The sequence below is a fragment of the Camelus ferus genome, chromosome 8, assembly GCF_009834535.1.
Source record: "Camelus ferus isolate YT-003-E chromosome 8, BCGSAC_Cfer_1.0, whole genome shotgun sequence".
NCBI classification, from domain to species: Eukaryota; Metazoa; Chordata; class Mammalia; order Artiodactyla; family Camelidae; genus Camelus; species Camelus ferus.
Genome location: NC_045703.1, coordinates 3,653,249 through 3,675,424, shown reverse-complemented (window position 1 = coordinate 3,675,424; position 22,176 = coordinate 3,653,249). Strand labels below are relative to the sequence as shown.

The 22,176-nt window shown below is 34.7% G+C and overlaps 2 protein-coding genes across 10 annotated transcripts in view; one reads left to right on the top strand and one right to left on the bottom strand.

Annotated features, from left to right (window-relative positions):
- Positions 1-4,875, top strand: part of KLHL32 (kelch like family member 32) — a 186,700-nt gene extending 181,825 nt beyond the window's left edge. For all 8 annotated transcript variants that reach the window (XM_014561354.2, XM_032484421.1, XM_014561358.2 and 5 more), the window contains one exon: positions 820-4,875. In XM_014561354.2, coding sequence (XP_014416840.1) covers positions 820-981 — 162 coding nt within the window. In that variant the 3' untranslated portion in view covers positions 982-4,875. The remainder of the gene's footprint in view (positions 1-819) is intronic.
- Positions 3,862-22,176, bottom strand: part of MMS22L (MMS22 like, DNA repair protein) — a 107,501-nt gene continuing 89,186 nt past the window's right edge. For both annotated transcript variants that reach the window (XM_006187233.3, XM_032484420.1), the window contains 7 exons: positions 21,058-21,217; positions 17,011-17,180; positions 14,304-14,515; positions 11,380-11,543; positions 10,468-10,564; positions 8,913-9,080; positions 3,862-8,218 (listed from right to left, as the gene is read on the bottom strand). In XM_006187233.3, coding sequence (XP_006187295.1) covers positions 8,125-8,218; positions 8,913-9,080; positions 10,468-10,564; positions 11,380-11,543; positions 14,304-14,515; positions 17,011-17,180; positions 21,058-21,217 — 1,065 coding nt within the window. In that variant the 3' untranslated portion in view covers positions 3,862-8,124. The remainder of the gene's footprint in view (positions 8,219-8,912; positions 9,081-10,467; positions 10,565-11,379; positions 11,544-14,303; positions 14,516-17,010; positions 17,181-21,057; positions 21,218-22,176) is intronic.

Sequence of the window (22,176 nt, the reverse complement as noted above, 5' to 3'; positions counted from 1 at the left end):
GCTGGGGCTTGACTACATTTAGGATGCAGGTGGAGGAAGGGGACCAAGGTGGCCAGCAATAGGACGATGTCAATGACAAATTTTGTTTTTAGGTCACGGACCCAAGGGAGGAAACATTTTAAATTTAAGTAGAGGAAGGTCATACGAAGAGAGCTTAAGATGATTGAGGGCTGGAAGGAGCATCACGGGTTTGACAAATAGGAGCTGATCAGCTCTCCTCATAAAAGAATTTTCCTAGTGGTGAGATTAAGCCAGAATCAGTAAGGTGACAGCAAGCACAGCCTAACAAGGAGACTCTTTTCCATATAAAGAAAGAGATAGAACTCCAGCTTGAAGGGGAAATAACTGGGGAAAAATTTCCAGAATCAACTGAACTGATTTTTTTGAAGCTGCACTGAGCTATAAGTCACCAATTTTCAGAACAAAGATGCAAGGTCACACTGTTGTTTTCATTTTACACATGAGGATTTGTAAACCAGCATACGACAACATTTACTAACTAGTTCGGGCAAATTATTTAACCAGTCTAAGGCAGTTTTATTAAAGAATAATGCTGCTTACCTCATCACTGTTCTGAAGATTAAATGATTATATATATACATCTATGTACATATGCACATACACAAACAAATGTGTAGCATAGCACTAAGCAGGAACTTAATCCATATTTCTGGCACTCTACTGTAAAACAAATAGCAATGCATAAGGTATGGTCATGGTGGCCTGACAATCCAACTGCAGGCTCCCTTTGACATGTACACAGCTTTACGGTGAACAACCATCCCTGGCTTACCCGTTTCTCCTATTCTTCTTTTGTAGGTACTGGATGTGAGTAGAGAAGGCAAAGAAGAAGTGTTCTATGGGCCTACACTCCCTTTTGCTTCCAATGGAATAGCAGCATGCTTCCTTCCAGCTCCATATTTCACATGCCCTAACCTTCAAACTCTCCAAGTGCCTCATCACAGGATTGGCACCATCTGAAAAGCCAATGCTCTCGTAATAACCATCATAAACAGGAGGGGAAAGAAAGAAAAAAAAGCCTGACTTTTGGATTCTGGGCATGAAAATACTCAGTGCTCAGTGCCTCCTTGTTTTGTTTTCTAGATCTTATATTCAGATAAACATTAGCAAAAAATGAACAGTTTTCTAAAATACTTTATTGAAAATGCCTGTCACCCTTCTCAGTGTGTCAACATACAATATGTATGACTTTTATTGTGGTGTAGCTTTAGCGCCAACTTAATGGTCCATGGGTCTTTAGAACACTCTTTGTACACTTTGTCTAATCAGTGCTGTCTAGGACATTGCATTCTTAGTAAGACAATTTATTTCACAAGTACTGCCATCAATGACCTTAAAAAAAAATCTTCAGTACTTAATCCCTGTAGTACTTAAGCCTGCGTTTGTAATTTTTCTTTTAAAAATTTAACATTATGCAGTACCGCTCAGTAGAGACTCACCATTATGACATCATAAATTTTTAAGTGCCATATTTTATTCAAGGTAATACGAATAACAGACGTACACTGAAATGGCAGATGGAATACCCAGATTTTTTGCCTTAGTTGCTCGTGACCTTGGGCCAGGAGCTTAACTTTACAGTGCTTCAGTTTTCCCACTTTTTAAGGAGGGCAATTATTGATTTCCATATTAATTCAGAAGAATGTTGTGAGGATTAGGCAAATGATCTGAAGTCCTTCGCCTAAGAAAAAAATGTCACTCAAATTACAAGGTATTTTACTGTTTTTAGAACCTTGTAACTGAACAGGGAGATTATTTTTGAAGTTTAAAAATTACTAGATGTAACTTCGAACACATGCTATGAGATAAATGATTCTGAAAAGCATATGAAAGAGACATGCTAATTAGGAAAAAGGGAGTTTACCAAAGCCAAAGATTCCTAAACTTGCATAAATCCTTGCCTCAAATAATAAGTCTCAAACATTTCATTTAAGCTCATTTAGTGAAAAATGACACTTTAAAGCTCAAAAAAAATTAGTTGTACTAATTCTGGTACCATAAATTGCTTTGACATAAATTTGAACCTAGAATTGGTAGTTCTAATAAAATTTTTTCCACTTTGTTAAAGGTTATGTCAATCTTGAATGCTTGTGGGATTATTCTCCACCACTGATACATATTTTATTACTACCACTTTTAATAATGCATAAAGATTTTTTTAGGTTAGGTTTTTGGATTTGCTTTGTCTATGACGAAAAATAAAAGAAAAATAAAAAACTCAGTATTTGGATTTGAACATAAATTTAACAAGTATAACGTGAGTCCCCCCCCCCCCCCTTCCTGATCTTGTTAGGATTTAAGTCACCTTTATTAAAAGGAAGGCTTTACTCTGACTTTTTTCTCCAAGGCATAGTTTATAGTTAATCATTCAGCAATTCTTGTCTTATGGGAAATTGTCATTTTATTTATGTAATACTTTTAGTAATCAGAAGTGAAAAAAATATTTTTTATCCTAAATGCAGAATTCACTAACTTGATACATTATAAGATAACTAAAACATTAATTTAAAATGTATATACTGGTTATTCAGATTAAAGGGTGGGAGGGGAGACTAGGGCTAAGAAAAAGGGCGAATTTTTAAATGAACAGATTTAGACAAACAAAAACCTTAAAAGAGTATTTGCACAGTTATGAAAAGTGAAAATTGATATTGGTAACTGATATTTAGAAGGAAGACAGAGAGTATAAACCATCTAAATTAAAAGTTTAAAATGCCTTACCAGGTAAGAAGAATGGGCTCCAGTGTTTGAGAAATCTTTTCAAGAAGAACCTAAACAAGAAGCATTTCAGTTTTACTAAAATTTCTACTTGACACACAGATTTTTCTCCTCCAACAGTTTTACCTTATACAACAATTAAAATCTATTCGCAATTCCAGAACCTCTATCCAATTAATGAAAGGGAAATGGTCTAAAAATGAGCTTGCTTGACTGATAACAGAAAGGCAGTCTGAGATTATTCTTATTTCTGTGTAGATTTCTAACTATTCATTTAAAGCAAGTCAGTGTATATTATCAAACTTGTCCTTGGTGAACTTGAGTGTATTATTCATTAATTTTATAGAACTGAAGTCAGAATTTTTAAGTTTTGTAGAGCTTTCAGAAACACTAGTAATTACAGCCAAAGAACAGCATCCAAAATACAGCATCCCTCCCCTAAGAAGAAAAAACTCAGATCACTTACAAATCCTTTTCCTCAAATTATCAATCATAAGAGCTAATATGAAAAATTCTATAAAACAATGTTGGTCATATAAACCAAATTCCTTTGAAATTACCAGATTTATATTTTCCATTTAAGTGAACTATCCTACAGTAATTCATTTTCCATTTTTACTCTTCAAAATTAAAGACCATACTATATTTATATTTAAATTATTAAATTAATCTGAATTTCCATAAGACCATGAAACTTCCAACAATTTAAATACCATTTCAAGATTTTACTTTAAAAAAGAAAAAGCAACACAGATATTAGCAGAGTGTTCTTACCGTAGGAGGAAAAGCCAGGAAAAGAGATGACTCTACAATGATATACATGTAAAATGCAGTAAAATTCCTTTGATCCTTAAGAACAAAATGCCAATTGGTTATCATCAGGGTATTTTTTGTACTTTTTCTCTTCATATTTTCCTCAAAGTTAAACCACATGTATATTGTATCCCCTTCAGCCATTGCAACAGCTGAAAAATAACTTTCTTTTGTTTTAGCACAGAGTATAAAAGCAACAGGAATAAGATAAAAATTATTCCTCCAGGTAACATGGTTCATTTTGATTTTGGTTTTTCAAGAGTCGATCTGTCATAAAAAGAGTTGAATGATCAACAGGTGCAGTGTAAGTTGAGTATATACATTTTTTTATTATATGTCATTAGTACATGCACAAATAACTTAAAACATGAGTATACAATAAGAGTGCCCAGAATTTTTCTAAAAGCACAATTCACAAACACAATAAACTGGATAACAGTATACCAAAAACTTTAATAAGCAGAAATTGGTAGATTTCAATCATTTGGTACTGATTTTGGTAACCTTACTGATACAATTTAACAGAATCATAATATAAATTTCATATCTTATTAAATATGTGAAAGAATATGCTACTTTGCTAGCTTCCCAAACCAACTGTTTTAAACAAAGATAACATGTTATTTACATTAGCATACTATACACTTGACTGACAAGGCAGTATTTTTAACCCTGGGAGGAACAGGCAGGAGATCACTTTTTGGAAAATGTTAAGGTTTAGGTAAAAAATCTATCAATCAAAAAACAGGGTTTAGTACAGATAACAGTTTTCGGTGAGGTTTTGTATCTACCTTTTGTCTTTGAAACGTAAGTGCTATGTTAATGTGTAGAATTTTGGGAAGGTAGGTTTCCTAAAGGCTTTTTCCAACTGCAAAGGCTCATCAAATTTTTTAATGATATATAATCCTAACTAAGGGGAAGTAAAAATAAAAACTGTTGAAGATTTTGTGAAAGTACATGGAAATGGGTCAATGTAATTAGTTAAGAACAAGGTAGTTTTAAAATTTTGTGATGAAGCACTGAAGAAGATAGTAATAAGAGGTAATAATAAAGACACACAAAACCTAGCAAACTACAATTAATTTTTAATACACCAAAAAAAGTAGAAAAAGTCAAATATGCCTAGTAGGAAAAGAAAATATGGATAAAATAAAAAAGTTTTAAACTATGAAACTCTTCTAATACAAATGAACTCAATACTGAATGATTTTTGTAGAGAGACAATACTCCATGTTTTTTCCTCCCCTATGGAAACCTAATTCAATGTTCAACTAAAATTTAAATCATAACCAAATCTGAGTGTCTAATAAAGTCCTTTCATCACCCTGTTGTCCTTCAATCATCTCTTTCATACTCCATCTGATATTTTAAAGAAATTATTTGACTGGAATGCTTACATATCCAATATGTGTATTTTAATTTCCTTCCTATTTAAGTGTCTTAAGGTTAGGTTTCTATAGAAACAGTGATAAACTAAGTTGGCAAACTGAATGAGGCCCACAGTGTAGAATGAACATGGCATTCAGAGAAAGCAGGTAACAGTCTAGTCTCCTGCTTGAGGTAAGTCTGGAAAGAAAGTGCATAGAGCCAGAGAGCAGAAAGTCTCCTGACTGAAGGGGTTTGAATGTCAGATTAGCCATGAAAAGTAAATTGGGTTCTTGAGCAGAAAAGTAACAAGAGGAAAGCAGTATTTTAGAGACACTAATTTCAGAACTATGAGAAAAATAAATTTCAGGAGACTAGAGATAGATGGGAAGAAGGAGATAGTGCCCAGTTGAAAAAATCTGGATGCACATGATGGCAAAACGAAAAAAATAGCAAGAGCTTGCATTGGTGATCAAAGGAAAGGTGGGGAACAATGAAGACTCCAGGAAGCGTCAAGGCTGGGTGCCTCAGGAAAATCATGTATTCCTTGGTAGGAAATGAAGGCAGGAGCTGGACAAGAAAAGGTGACCGAGGTAGTTCGACATGTTGCCTTGAGATTTCAGGAGAATCCAACTAGGCAGGTTTAGAGAAAAATTAGCCCTAAAGATAGATTTGAGACATAAAATTATAAGCCAGTCTTACCAGTTCACTACTAGAAGAAATTAAGACGGAGCAGGTAAAGGGCCAGATATTACCAGTGGGGATAAGAAGGAAAAACCTACATGTAGGAAGGGACCTATTATGGAGCATGGGAAGAGAAGATAAAAGAAAATGTGAATGTCACAGAGGCACCAGAGCGAGCAAGAGAAATGGGAACATACTCCAGATTCGACCAAAAGAGACTGGCTTACCTATAACAGGCATAGGTACTCTAAGTCTGGGAATGGAAAAAGACAAGATATAGTAATAAGTTATGGGTCAAGTGAAGACTTTCAAGAAATGGAGTTGGTCATAAATTTTCTTTTTTCTTCAATTTAAAAAGTTTTTTTTTTTTTAACATTTCAGCCACATAAGTAAAAAAAATACCTATATACTTACATTTACATGCATTGTTACAGACTTTTTCTTGTTACTGATTTTTTATGTATGAACTTTTGTTTTTCTTAGCATCTACAGAAATACACCGTAATGCATGATTCAGCAGCAGCCTTTCTTATCCCTTAAAAAGTGTCACACTCTAAGGAGCAAGATTCTCCAAGATACCTTTATCAATTTCCCTTGGGAAAAATATATATATTATACATATACACACATAAATAACCTCTTTAAAGGCATCCCATTAAATAGTTTAATTTCAATTGCTAAAACCTGCGAAGTCATACATCATTAGTTTAATTAGTCACTACTGTAATGAATACAAACTCATTGCTATGAAGTCTTAAGTAACCTCAAAGAATTTTTTTTTCATCCCATTTGTTGAAGTAAAGACGGTTGATTTGGGGGAGAAATAGACCATTTATATTTCATGAAGTCCTTTAAACTTCACGAATTACAAGTAGGAAAGGGTTATTAACTATAGTTTCTTGATTGCAATGCATTTCATTTTAAAAGATACTTCTTGAGCCAGAAAAGAGTTGAAATGTTTTCCTGAAGGAATTGTGAAACTGTGATAAAGACTAGAGGCCCAAGGAAGACAACAATAAATTATTTCAAAGTTAGCAAACATGATATGTAAGAAAACACTGAAAAGAAGTGGGATCATTCATCTCGGACATGCGATTAGGGAAAAAAAAGGAACAAATTGAGAGGTGTTCTTTACCTTTGTGTATGAGCAATAATCACATCTGTTCACCTCCAGACAGAACTTAGGTCACCAAACACTTTCATATACACTGTAATTATATGATTATAATTAAAAATCGGGGGGAAGGTACAGCTCAAGTGGTAGAGTGAAGGGCTAGCATGCATGAGGTCCTGGGTTCAATCCCCAGGATTGCCATTAAAAAAAGAATTACATAAATAATAAATCTAATCACCACCTAACCCCCCCAACAAAAAAGAAAAGAAAAGAAATGATGCCTACAAAGAAAAAAAAAATCAATTATCCCATTGACTCCTACCAGAACATTGTGAAATAAAAAAAGGATTCTTATTCTCTGAAGAAACTGAGGTTCAGAAAGGTTAAGTAACTTGCTCAAGGTCACAAAGCAGAGCTGGGCTGGAGGCCCAAGTAGGTTTCCAAAACTAGGATTGGAGGTCTTTTTACCAAATAACGCTCACCAGAAAAAGGAGTCAAGGACAAGAGCCCAACTGGAAAATAAATCTGAGTGAGACAGTTAGAGGGCTGACAGACAATAGCTGCTACAGGAAACTAAGCTGGTTCCCTGTAAACATGTAGGATGCTAATTTAAAAGAGGCTCTAACTGAAGAGCAGGGAGATAAATCAGCTGACTGCACAGACCTCTTAATTTGTAATCTTAAAATTTTCCAGAATATTATTCTCTTTCTGTAAGGGCTCTAATCTATCCTCCTCCTGATATATCCTTTAATGACAATTCCAAAAGAAAGGATGAGAAGAGAGAAACATCTGATAACTGTTGGGACCTAAGAATAAAGACTGTTGGCCCAAGTTTTTAAAAAATTTACGTATTATCTGTATAATCATTTACCCAGATTCAGTCTCATTCCTCACAGAGTTAAGTTTGCTTTGTAAAGGTCTTATTAACTTGCCTCACACTTAGTATAAAAAAGGATAACAAATACACAGTCCTATCTCCTGACCACCCCTCCAAAAAAACCCCACACAGGGCAGCCAGCTAATTTGAAATAGTGTAATAAAACATAAATTTGTAAAAAACAAAACAAACAGAAACACATCACTCATACACAAGGCAGAAAGTCACATGACAGTAAAAAGTTCATGGATTAACCAGTACAAACCTGCTCAATAGACATACACAGGTAACACTCCCATTAGAAGAAGTTTCTTTAGTTTAACTAAAACCTCTTCAGAATAGAAATGCAGTTTTGTCAAGTTCCAAAGATCCTATAACATATATAATTAACCTTTATTTCCTTATTTATATACTTACAAGTATGTAAGGAAACAAATCCTAGGAAGTATTTTTTAACAGAACATTATATAATTAAAGGTAGGAGTCAGAACGGTGCAAAGTGGCTTCAGACAGTTATAATATAGAGGATGAATCACAAAATGGATTCAGCATTATCATTTTCCAGTCTCTGTATCTCATCTTGTCCCACTTGTCCTAGGTGAGATAGAAGTTTGCTATAGGCTTCCCTGTTTAAGGAAAAAAACAGATATATATTTATTACCTTTTCATTATTTTTCATTTAAGTACTTAGACAAATCGAGCCTGCCTGAATGTCTACTTGTCAACACACACCACACACAATGTGATTAAAGTACTTTGACTCTTTAACACCCTACTTTGGGTGAATTACAGTATGAGTACTGACCCTTCTAAAACAACCTTTTCAGAAAATACAGGCTTATTCCCACAATGTTTCATTACTCTAAATAGTCCAGCACTATCTTCAACTGCATTGTAAGTCTACGAGAAAAAAGGCCTTTATCTATTTTTGACCAAAACTCACATTATTGAATTGAGTCACTAATCTGATTCACTGGGAAAACAAGATATTCAGTAAATCAAGCATTCCTCCGAGGGGTTGATTTGCCACCATGGATTTTATAAAAAACAAGACACTTTAGGCTCTAAAGTCCACTTCCTGATGAGGAGCAGCAAGTGTGCTCTGAGCTACAGCAGTAGTGACGAAATATACAACTCTCTAAGGTGGTCACTTTAAGAACAATATGGGAACAGATGTGTCAATCAAAGTATTGAAACATGTTTCAACTCAAAAGGACACACTCCAAATTCTTGTGAATGGGAAAATAGGCCATTTCTAGAAAATGAATCTGGATTTCATAATCATTGTCCAATAGGATACAACCAAATTACCAAACATACCTTTGTGCGATATTCCTGCCAAGGCCCCATTTCCGCTCTGAATTCTTCAGAGACTGGGTGAGGGTAGAAATCAAGTGGATAACAACCTGCTGGTCCAATGCTACTACTATTTCTAAAATGCTGTAAATCTGATAATCATATCTCATACCATAATCCTGGATAAACTGCCTGAAAGTAAAACAAATTACTTAGAGTTACTCTGGGGGCAATTCCTTGGGTTGGTATTTTTATAGCAATAAACTGTAATCTGAACACAAGAAAGATCATTTCATGTAAGATTACTGAAAGGATCCAGATGCCACATGAACACTATTTATAACACTTAAAAATAAAGAACAGAAATGGCTTCGGTGTGAGCCATGACCAGAGTGACGACATTGGAAGAGGGAACAGCTGGAATCCCAAAAGAATAAGGGGGAAAATCTAATCCTAGGGACTTTTTTTCTGCTATATTCTGCCTGCTGAAATCAGGGTGGTAAGGGTGCAGAAAGACTAAAACAGGAAACAAGTCTGGTTTCCTAGTTACTTTTTTTATCTTTTAGTTCTTCCTATCTCTAGATAAATCAAACAATATTTCTATGAGGAAAGCAGGTTATTTGTAATATATTTTTATATTCCTTAACTTTAGACTCATAGAAGGCCTTTTATAAATAAGAATTATTTATCTTAACCCTAAAATTTCTACTCTCTCCGCCAACAAAATAAAAGCCACCTAGCTTAATAAACTGTACGTAATAATTAACACAATCTTTATTAGTATAAAATCTTTTCTCCTCTCTTAGGGTTTTACACTTTATATAAACCCAACATTTATGTCAATGATCACAATTTACATAAACTGTAAACAACAGACAAGGGTCAGCTATGTAATTAGAAAGAAAACTGAGGTATCAAAAAATCTAACATAGAACGAAGAAAATGGACCCAAATTATTTATCATGGTAGTGCTAGGGTAGAGATGCATAAAAAAAAGGTGAACTGATAGGAAGTATAAGAAAGAAATATTTAAAAATACTGCCCTAACAGAAAGCACAAGACTCAATAGGGTGCAAGGCAGGAAAATAAAAACAAAACAGAAAGTGTTCCTCAAGTTGCACTGTTATTCCTGTGTAGGAACAACAGACCTATGAAGTCTGTGCTTCACAAATCATACATAGTGGAGCTTCCTCGGTCTACAGCATTTAAAGCGAGTGTGAAAACCAGTGAGGGGCACAACGACCCTGGGTCCTGAGTCATGGATTTAGTAGCTACAAAGCCTGCACTCCCGTCATCATGACTCACGTTTCCCACTTTCTCCTCTTAAATATATGCAAGAATCTTCCTCACTAAATTCTCAGGTAATTTTAAGTCAGCTCACTTATCTTTCTCCCTGGTACTTCTTGTTTTTTTAATAAAACAACACAACATAGCAAAACTACTGCCAAAAAGTACAATAATTGAAACTACAAACAAGTAGTAACACATTATGTTTTGGATAATTAGTTATTTAAAAAACATGTTGGCTGTCAAATGGCTGGCAATAGTCGCCTTGCCAGTTGGCATATTTTCCAGTTACCTAAACACAGAAGTCAGCTGGGTGGCAGGTTCTCCTCCTGACCCCACTTGGCAGGCTTTTACCATGTATTGCAGGTTCTCTGTGGCCAGCTTTTTAACTAGGAGGAAAAATTATAGCATTACACATTGTGTCTGAATTGACCATCTGGATCCTTATTTTTATGAGCACTCGATTTAGAAAAACATGCTGTTTTCTTAAAGTATATACGTGCTTTTTTGTTATATTTCAAAATGAAATAATAGTTATGAGTTTTGTTTTGTTCTAAAATCTCCCTATTTTCCATTTTAAGAAAATATAAAACACTCAGGAGTCTATTTTTTACAAGCCTGTACCTGAAAAAACATGTGAAGATATGTCTTTCTGTTAGAAGAGCCCATATTCAAAACCACTATCCCATCCTAACCCTGCAAACACCGCTACGTGATAAGAAAAGACAACCTTGATTAATTATAGACAAAGTAGGTTGATTTTTTAATTTCATAAGCATATTCCTCCCATTCACTAATACAAATGTAGCCAATTAGAAACCAACAATTCACCTTCACTTAAAATCAGCGAAATACACACATATATGAAATCAACTATTTGTGATGCTACCTTCCTTCCAAAACACAGCAAAGTTACAAAAAGAACATTTATATTCATTCAGTATTTAAATCCTTTAAAATTGTGCACTTGTACATAAATATGGGGGGAAAAAAATCAAGAAACAATGTAGAATATTCACCATGTTCCAAACGCAACTAAATTTCTGTTATGCTGTTTTGGCACATTAAATATAAGTAGCTGAGGAAAAAATTACTTTCTCTAAGAATAAGAATATATTTTTGTAACTGTCAATTTAACTGATAGGAAAGAGTACTCGGTTTGTGAACATAAAAGTAAAACAAACAAACTCATAAATGAACTAACCTTGAGGTTCACTGACCAGCATCAAGCATTTTAGTACTCCAGGGAGGAGTAGTTCAATCTCAGAAACGTCGATATTAGTTTCCTTAACGAGCTGGAGGATGAACGCCAGGATGGATGCTAAACGAGGAGGGAGCAAGGACCCTTTAAACTCAAAGTAGGACTTCCTGAAAAGAAGCACAATTTGTTTTTCTTTCTCTTTACAGTTTTCATAGAGCAAAATCAAATGTCATACACTTTAAACATATCGGCTCATTTTACCTCTCAAATTAATAAAGCACAGTTTTTAAAAAGCATGTATATTTTTCCATGTTTTCTTCAAACATAAGATTTTTGAAGCAGTGACTGCACATGCTTTTGGTAAAGCAGAATATAGACACAAACTAAATATAAAGCAACCTGGTCTTAAACTTAATCAAAATCCAATGAAAATTTAATTGTTAAGTCTTTTTCTTTCTAATATAAGCTTGATCTCTTCTATCAGCTCCTCAATGATGCAACGTTTTCTCTAATGTCAAATTTGCATGAAGAAATCTCTCCTCACATTTATTTATTTAGGGATTTGGGAGAGGGTCTTATTTTTCCAAATCAATAGGAGGACTACACAAAGAATCATCTTCCCATTCCAGCCTACCTCTTTCCTTCCCTGAGGAGGTAAAAGAATCAGAGAGGTAATCTAGGATTTAATATCCTCTCTTAAAGCAGGACAACTTCTAGCATCAAAACTCAACCGAGATTATAAAGGTAATAATTTATCTGAGTCACATTTGTATCCCTACCTCTTCAAATAGGTCTTGGCTCATAAGAAGTGTTCAGTATACTTTTTTAAAGTCAATAAATGAAAGTAGGAATTGCTCAGTTTCTAAAAAGTCTAGACAATATGAAAAATTGTCAAAGACAGCTTAATCTAAGCCATACATCCATATATACTAGCAAAGCAATAGTAATTTCACAAAAAGGCACAGAAATCACTAACGATTATAAATTCCTTAAGGGCAGAAATATGCCTTCATCATTTCTACTCCATACAATGACTTCCAACAAATACTACTTATTAGAAGGTTCATTCTTTGAGGGCAAGGGTTTTATCTGTTCTCTTTACTATTGAAATCCTAATGCCTAGAACAAACATTTATTGAGTACCTGTGGGGTGCCACGTACAAGTCTAAGAACAAGAACATAAAATATGGTCTCTGAAAGCAAGGGGCTCACTGTCCAGTGGAAAAGTTGGACAAGAAAAGAAAAAGACAATCACAATATAATGACAGGTGCTTTGAAAGATAAGCCCAGAATTCTTGGGGATTCAGTGGAAGTAGCCCTGAAATGGGGAATTGCAAGAGTAGAAAAGCATGGAAAAAATGAAGGAAGTCACAGGAGGCAATCTCTTTTTCTTTCCTGAGTATTTTTAAAAAAGAAAAAGGAATTGTTACATGTTTGAATCTTCAACTAGAAATGAAAAGAAAACCATTCTCAAGTTTCTCATACTGTATGCTAAGTAAATAGGAAAGTCTATGAAAGCAGCCAAGACTCTCAACATTGGACTTTAACACCTTTAAGACCTTAAGGATTTAATTTCCCTTCAGCACTTGTCATTTGGTTTGTACTAAAATTACTTATACAATGTCTCAAACACAGTGGTAGAGTACTACAATTTTGTTGGAAATTCAGATGCAAGTTAGGCAAAAATATGATTCTGTGAATTGAATTATACAAAGCATGTGACTTCAGAAGAAGCAAATAAGCACCATGGCACACTGAGACATTAGATGTAGGTCTCAAAGTCTAGGCAGTATTTAGTCCCAACAGATGGCATTTTAATGAAGAAAATGGTATGGAAAAAGCTGTGATGCAGGGAAATGTAAAGCATTTTGGAGGAACAATAATTAAACCAATTTCATTAGGGTCTGTATATGACCCCATATATATTACATTTGGAAAAGTTACATGACAATCATGGAGAGCTAAGCAGTACGGAATTTACTCCACAGGCAAAAACAAAGCAAATGAAGGTTTGGGGAGCCGGGAAGTGTCATACTGGAATAGTATTTTAGGAAACATAATCTAGGGGAATTACTTAGGTAGGACTAGGGAAAAAAAGACTAGAGACCATAAAAGTAGTTAGGAGACTCTGGCAATAGTCTAGGCATAATGTGATAAGAGAAAAAAAGATGTGAAAAGGGAAGGAAACAACCATTTGCCAAAGGCTGGAAAAGGAGAGGGAACAAAGAATATAAAGCTTGCAAATCTGAGTAACAAAATACTAAGAACATACAGAAAAGGTCAGAAAGGAGCAGATTGTAGACGTGGAATTCTGTAGTGAGAGGTGATGGATACTATTAGGTCATTAAAGCTATCAGATCATTAAAAACACAGAAAATAATCTAGTAAGAATAATACATATCATACTAGCATCTTAAAGTTTAAGAACTAATTTCATATGACACTAAATAAAGAAAAGATAATTTCTAATGTTGCAGTTTAAAGATACAGAGTTTAGTAGAAAACCTAGGACATTTCATTGATTCATCTGCCTAAAAATAAAACTGAGTTACTAGGACAGAGAGCAGCCCAACAAAATAGGACTTCATACTGCTTCCTTTTTCATACTGTTTCCTTTTTCATGCTAGCATTCATCTTTTCACTTAACTATCTTTTATAAAATATTATTACTGCATTTTATACATTACAAAATACAATGACTATCTTATAAAAAAGAAAAAATATGTATCTTTGGGACATACATAAGGAAAACAATAGCTACATAGAGAAAACAATTTAAAGAGCACCGTCTTAGGCTGCCAAGTCTTTAAAAAAGTTTGTAAACCACCAGTATCCTAAGGATTGCCGATACTTTTGAGATGCTTTGTTACTTTTTAACAGAGAATAATAAATTGCAAATACCAACTATTTTTTATATTCAGATGTACCTTATGACTTGTACAATGCATTTCTTTAGAAATGACATCTGTGGAACAGTGGCTGAGTTTCTCAATGCCAACAAAACAGGATGTTGTCCAAGACCTAAAACATGTGGTGAAGCTGGAAGAAATCGCCCGATATACTGCTCAATAACATTCCCAAGCAATTGATTTAAATAGGTATTTGGATTTTGAGACTGACAACACACGATACACATGCCCTATAGGAGAGAAAAAAAAAAAAGGAAAGAAATACTAAAAAAAGTTAAAAAGAAAAAAATTTAGGAATTTACTCATTTGTTCCCAGTATTAGTATTCATGTCAGAATTTCTAACTTGTCACAATCGACAAGAACACCCCCCATCATCAATAGGTAATGTTTGTGTGAAGCTCAGGGAACAGCTGAGCTTGGCTAGCAGCTGTGCTGTGGTACCCAACCACGCATACACGTCTTTGGAGCACACCCAGTGGAAGCAGGGGAGAAGTGTGGGAAGACAGAGGAAGCTTCCTTCTCATCCTCAAAACACTTCACTACCACACTATCAACTGCATATATGTGTCATTACGAAGTTGTAAAATACATTTAGGTCGATTTTTTAATTGAGGGTACTGGTCATTTTCTCTGAATAAGACTATAAAACTTATGCTAAAACTCTTCCATGTCAAGAAATGTGATAAATTAAAAAAAAAAAAACAAAAAAGCAGAGAGAGTAGAAGATTAAGACCCAGAATAATGACAATTTATTTCCAGGTTTTTAGTTATCTGGCACTGTGTCACATGCTTTATATTCATTATTTCACTTAAATTTCTCAAAAAGCCACTGAGTTAGTATCTCTGACTTTACAGTTGGAGAAACTGAGGTTTAGAGAAGAGCTTGATCAAGGTCACACAGAACTCACAATGGCTTAGTACATGTTTGTTGATTTAATCCCTTCCATCTGTATAGAAGTTAACAAGAAACTTTCTCATGGATTACAGTATTTGATACTTACAAACAAACCAATACCCTGAGAAACAGAATTTTTTCTACTATTTTTTCTATTAACTATTACATACTACTAAATACAGACAATCAGTAACAGAGCAACAAATTATGCTCTAAAACGTTCATTTATAATTTGGCACTTTGTGATTCACAATGTGGTTTCCCAGAGAAATAATGAGAAGGAATTGTTATGTCTCCATTTTAGCTGTAAATGGTACTTAACCTGATAAGAAATTTTGAAAGTTTATTTTAATGAATAATAGCACAGCACTGTTAAAACATACGCAATTAAGCAACAATTGGGGGAAAAAAAAATGACCCACCCATTCCTGTTCCTTCAATGTTTTAACGAAAAACATTAAATTGGAAGAAGATGAAGTAATACCTGGAAACTTTTGTAAAAAATTCTGAAGAGGAGAGCTTATAACTTTAAGACATTAAAGATACATAGCTTCAAGTCTGTTCTGCCAAATGGCTAATTCACCAAAGTTTTCAACTTAGGAAGTTTATAAGAATTCTTATTATGAAATGGACTATTTTGGTTTCCGAGGGCCGCACAGGGCAAGCACTCCACACTCTCCTGCTGCCCACAGCGCCCTCCACCCGTCTACCCCTCTTTGAGGCTGGCAATCAAGGCTTTTATCTTTCTGCTGTTGGACACACTAAACTTTGTTTTGAACGCTATTGTGAATACAAAATTAAAGATTCTTAGAAACTGTGAAATCAGTTTTAAAAAATCCACCTGTGGAAGAGACAGCTTATTACCTAGTCAAAATCCATTCTCTTCCTCATCAGCTTCCTTTGCTGGAACCCAAGTTAAGAAGCACTTACCTTTAGCATCAGACACCAATAAGTAACAAAGTACACCTCCAGGCTCCTCCTTTCCCGTGAATGACAGATCAGCATTTCCAAGCGTCTACTGGACACTGTTATCTAGATATTCCACAGCACCTCAAACTAAAGCGACTCAGAAACAGTTCTTACCTTCATCCCTGTATCTCTAGAATCTTCCATTTCAGCGAGTAGCTCTACTACTGACATAAGCAGCCGCCATGGAATCTAGGGGGTATTCTGTTTCTTTCTGTTGCTCTGCAACACTCACACTCAGCAAGACTGTGACCAGAGACCCTCAATGTTGTTGAAATCTGCTGTGTGCCTTTACACCCACTGACTTAGTTCAAACTTAGTTCGCATGGCACACAGAGCCCGTCACTAAGTGGCTCCTCCTGTATGAGCCTCCAGCCACGACAGAATTACCATCTGCTTCTCTCCAGCGTGTCATATTTCCTTATAGCTTATGCTCTTTACATGCTGTTCCCTCTGACAGGAATAGACATTCCACTCCCACCCACTCTGCTCTTTAACACCTAAGGTCCTTTACTACAGTGTCTTCTCTCACATCTCCTCATCCCAGTCTGTGTGATGGACAACTGAGGCCTCTAAGGAAAATACTGAGCACAGTACTGTCCATGCTAGTCAGTCTCTTCTCTCAACTTCAAGCTTCTTGAAGGTTAAGATTTTGCCTTTCCTCTCTTTGTTTTGAGCCCAATGCAAAAGGCATTTTAAACTTGTTCAATGGATGTGCAAAATCACACATGTACATTAGGATTACAATGTATGGTTGTATCTGCAGTTAATAAACTGTTTTAAGGCAAAGTGTCAAATCTGTCTTTTTGTTTTCTTTCTTTCTTCATTTTTTTTTTACTTTTAAGTAGCCACACTTACTATACCTGGAGATACAAAGGAAGACTCTTCTGAATTGCAGCCAACATAGGTGCAGGCAGCTCCTTCTCTTGCTGTAATACTGTATGTGGCAGCAGCAAACAATCTATTATCCGGAATAGTAATTTTTGGGCTTTAGAGGTGGCAAAGATCTGTGCCCATGATTTAACAAGAATTCCTAACAAAGAAGAGCAATAACAGAAATTATGATTTAACTTCTAACCAGAAAATTTTGCCATCCCACTAAAAAATTTATATTTAAAGCACACAGGATCAAGTTAAAGTTGGCAATAGAAAGAACCACATATTATGAGTCAAAAGACTTATGCAAAGTATTTCACTAAAGAGACAAATCTCTCTCAGAGTTCTGGGCTAAGGAAAGCATACATTCCCTGAGCAATTTATATTTAATACATATAAACAATATGTGGTTATACATTATATGACTATACAGATAGAATGTATAGCCACATTAAACAGATCTCTTTTTTTGCTTTGGCTGCTAGGAAACTCAGAGGCAAATACTGCAAAATCATATATTATGCTTTTATGTATATACTCATTTTTTCCTGGGCTTCATCATGCTACTCCTCATTTTCTTGATACTCTTATTTCTTTATATTTTTATCTTACATTTAATTTACAGGCTGTCTCAACTTAGTTTGCAACAAGAAGAAATTCAACAAGAACTTTAATTGTTCAAGTAGGAAAAGAGGTTAGCTGTAATATCTTGAAGAAATCAGTTGACCTCTTTGAACTACATAAACAGTGAGTTTAAACTATGATTCTGAAAGAAGAAAAACAGACTTCTTTACTGCATGAAATATACTATGGGATCATCATATTCCTTAATGATAGGAATCTGCCAATTGCTATATTTGATGATAATAAAACTTAACAAATGAGCATCCCTTGTTTAATAAAGTAATTAAGAGCAGATATATACTTCTCTTTAGAGTATGTTACTGCTTTTGAGGTCTCCTTTACTGAAATAAAAAAATGAATTTAAAAGGAGATCTTTAAGCAGTTGTGGTACATGTACTGTATAAACTTTTATATTGTGCTCGATCTTAGGAAGCAAAAAAAGATGAAAAATTTGAAGTCATTTCATAAAACAAAAAGTTTAAAATTCAAACTCTGAAGGAAAACAAAAATATTCTTATAGAATATATAGATGTTAAAAAAAACCTGATAATCACTTCTAAGAACAACAAACAGCAACATTAATCTTCTGTTGTACGAGGAAATACAATAATCAATCATAAAGAAACACAATGCTCACTTAGCAGTATTTTAAATAACACTGGCTTGCTTCTCATTTTTCCAGTAGGTAAAAAACTTAAGAATGGCAGCAATGTAAGAAGGACTCACATTCTAAGCAACATTAATATACCAGTAAGAGGAACTGCCATCACCACCAACATTTGAAATAATTCATATCACTCAGGCGTCACATTAGTATTAACTTATAAACAGCAAGGGCCTCCCAACCAGAAGTGCACCATCTTCTCTTGTATTTTTATCTTCTGCAGTGGTTAAAACACTTTGCTGAAGACCTTAAGTTTCATGAGTTCATAGAAGGCAGAGATGATACATTTGGTTTGCTGCTATGTCAAGACACTACTTTTAATGTTTCAGTAAAGAACTTCTGAGTGTGTGTGGAATTAAAAATGCAAAGAGGAAGAAATTTTCTTAGTAAAGAACTGTGGAAACATTTAAGTATACAGAGTAGCTTTGTAAGAAACTAAGTTATTCTTCCTGGCTATAAACTATTACTTATTTACTGATGACGCTGAAATATAGAAAACTTGTGGGGAACATACTCCCGTAATTGAGAGAGCTGTGCTGTAAGAGTTCTTCCGTATTTACTTATTTTCTACTCTGTGTATATATTACGTCTTAAGAGAGAGAACTGGGATCATTACGATACATATTTTTAGATGTATTGATAGTTAGAAAGTAACTTTGCTCATTTCGTAACATTACGAAATATGTATTAGCTAGGTCTCTAAAATTATTAAATTCCAGAAACATTTATTTAGTATATGCCATCTCCTACACCGGAGAAGCTCTTTCACCACTGTAGCCACACTTCCCAATCCAGTGCCTGATACACACTCGGTAAATGTCCTTATTTATCCAAAATACAATATGACGATGGGAATAAAAAGTTCAAAAGACATGGTCACTAATGATGAATAAGTTTACATTTTGGCAGGGTCATGCCAAGTACACAAATAATTATAATAAATCGCAAGCTACAAAAAAATGTCTTAAGGACAGAATGAAGCACAATCGGGATCAAAGCTGTTTGGGCTGGACACTGAATGGTCATGGGTAGAATTTCAGTTGCAAAGACCAAAGGGGAAGAATGGTCCCAAGAGAGAAGGATCAAAAGGAAAGGCACAGAGATAGAAAAATTAGAGATATAAAGAATGAGAAAACCGCCCAAAAACTGATAAAAGGAGGAAGAAAGTTGAAGACACTACTGATAGATCAACCCTGCTATCTCAGAAATTACTGAGCTACAATTAAGATCCAGGTGCCTTAATCTGGAGTGAGTTTTTCCAGTTTGTGACTTCCACTAGGAGCCATGCAAGCAACCAGCAGAAGCACCCCCAGTAGAAACTAGCAAGGTAAACAAAGCACAGAATTTCACTGGTTAACTCTCTTCCCCTCAAGCAGATGTGATATTCCAACCCCAACACACCTAGAACGGGTTCCAGCTCTCAAAAGTTTATGTCTGTTCTTTCTTCATATTGTTCTAAACCTTGTACACCTAGAAGACAGTTATCTACCCCTAATTTCTACTGAATAAATGGGCAACACTGTAGCAGTGTACTCTATTTCCAGGCTCTTGGATCTAAACAAAGAGAAAGAATGCAGCATCTACCTGCCACTAAGTCAAAAATCAACTATGCAACAACACAAAGAAAGCCCTCAATTCTTCATTATGAGAATTCTGTCCCAGGTCTATATGTCACCAATCCAAATGATTTTACAGTTCCTGATAAGACTATCATATATTTTGTAAAATAAAGACATACTTTTGAAATCATACATTGAGCTTGGCAGAAATCTAATAGTAACTAATGAATTATAAGCCTAAATGCTGAAATATTTACTTCACATTTTACTATGTTAAATTAATAATAAATTCTCACCTATACTTTTCTTAAAAATTAAAATACCCGAATTGCTATCATCATTTTCACTACATTCTACATCATCCATATTTACACATTTTCACATTCTCCTTTATCTTTCACAACAAAGATAAAAGGTTTCAGACAGCCCAAATCAGGTTTATTCATATGTTCACAAGATCAAAGGGAACAGATATAAGGTTTTGGCCACAGAGAAAGAAAGAAAGAAGAAAAAAAACCTTAAATTCTGTACAAAAACTTCTAAGGAAATCCTTCTCATTTCCCTTTATCCAGTTCCTATTTTTGGTTAGCAACATGGTTTTAGTGAACAAAGATATTCAAATTACTGACTTCCTAAAGAAGGATGAACTCTGTTGTTATATAACAGACACAGAAAAAGATTTTTCTTTTTCAAAAGAGAAAACAGTATTGTGAGAAACAAGATTTGAGGCATAAATACCTTTACTGCTGTAATAAATCCTTTCCTGACCTCCTTCATACTAAGCAGACCATAAAAATAGAAGGAAGTGATGGGTTTCAGATGTTTTAAATTCTAACAAAGCACAGATAAACATTGAAAAAAGGTCCATTTTAATTATCCAGGCATGCACAATGTGAGTGATTCACAACAGACTATTGGTAGCAAATTGGAGTTGGCATATTTTCTGTATTGATCATAATTAATTTTAATATTAACTAAGCATAAGAAAGATTCTGAAAGGAGGTGTGGCAAAACAGAGATACACTTGAAAGCCAGCATGAACTATTTTAAACTAAATCAATGTCTTTCAGATTATTCTTATGATTGTAGGGAGAGTAGTGATTCATCCAGCGTATTAGTATATTCCCATCCATCATGGTACTACAGGTACATCCTGGGAAAGTTTTAATAATGTCAGGAATACATACCCATCATCCAGTAAGTCAGCTGCAGCCCTGCACTGGAAATTTTTTTTCCCAAATAAGGTTTTATATATTTTAATATTTCACCAAGGTATTCTAAGGACTTCGTGACCATGGCAGATTTATCAGAAAGTGTCTGCAGATTCCCGTAAGTTATACCAACAGCCTATAAATAAGGAAAAACATAATTTAGCTTTCTAAGTTTGATACAATACAGACTTTGAAGAGTAATTTCTCTTTCTACACACACACACACACGCACATACCCCTTATGCTTAGGCCTTCATCCTTAACTTTTCAATAAATATTCACGGCAATTAAAATCCAAGTAAAAAGAATTATCTTGCCTTTCATAATTAAAGTAAAGGTTAAAGGAATAAAAAAAAACAGTTGAACAATAATCATTTATAGAAGGTCTGACCTAGCAAAGTTTAGTAAAAGACACATGGAACTGATACAAGGATCACATAATATGGTGAGGTTGGCTCACCATATTTCTAGGACAAGGCTGGGAATTCTAAATCCCCAAATTCCTACAAAAAAGACCTACAGATGAGGTTAACAAATTCTTACAAGTGAGACCTCCGTAAGTAAAGTTTAGCTTTATGATATGAACTGATTTTTTCCCCCAGAATTTTCTCGTAAGCCGCTAGATGCCAGCTTAACTTTCTCAGAGGGAAAAAAGGATGACGTAGAAATGGCAAAATGGGGAGGTGGTGGAGAGGAATGTGAGGTGAAACAGTAAGAGAATAGCAGTGAAGTGAGAAGAGAAAAGGAAATAAATGAGGATGAGTCGAGGAAAGGTGAGAATAAGAAAGGGGCAAGAAGTCACAAGAAGAATAAAGAGAAGATTGACTAGAGATGGGTTAGAAGGTTCAAGGAGAACAGTAAAGTTTTTAAACCATTATTGGGAACCTACCATGGATTTCAATTATCCAAAGTGGATTATGAATGGCAACAATATACATAGTGATGTGATTATTCTCCACAGCTCTCAGAAGGTAAGACAGAGGAAAGACAGCAGGTGGTTGTAGTGATCCAAAGATGAAGGTTTGCATGTGTAACCAAAAGACAGAGGATGGAAGATTTTGAGTGTGTTGGTAAGAATAGCTGACATGAGGAGGC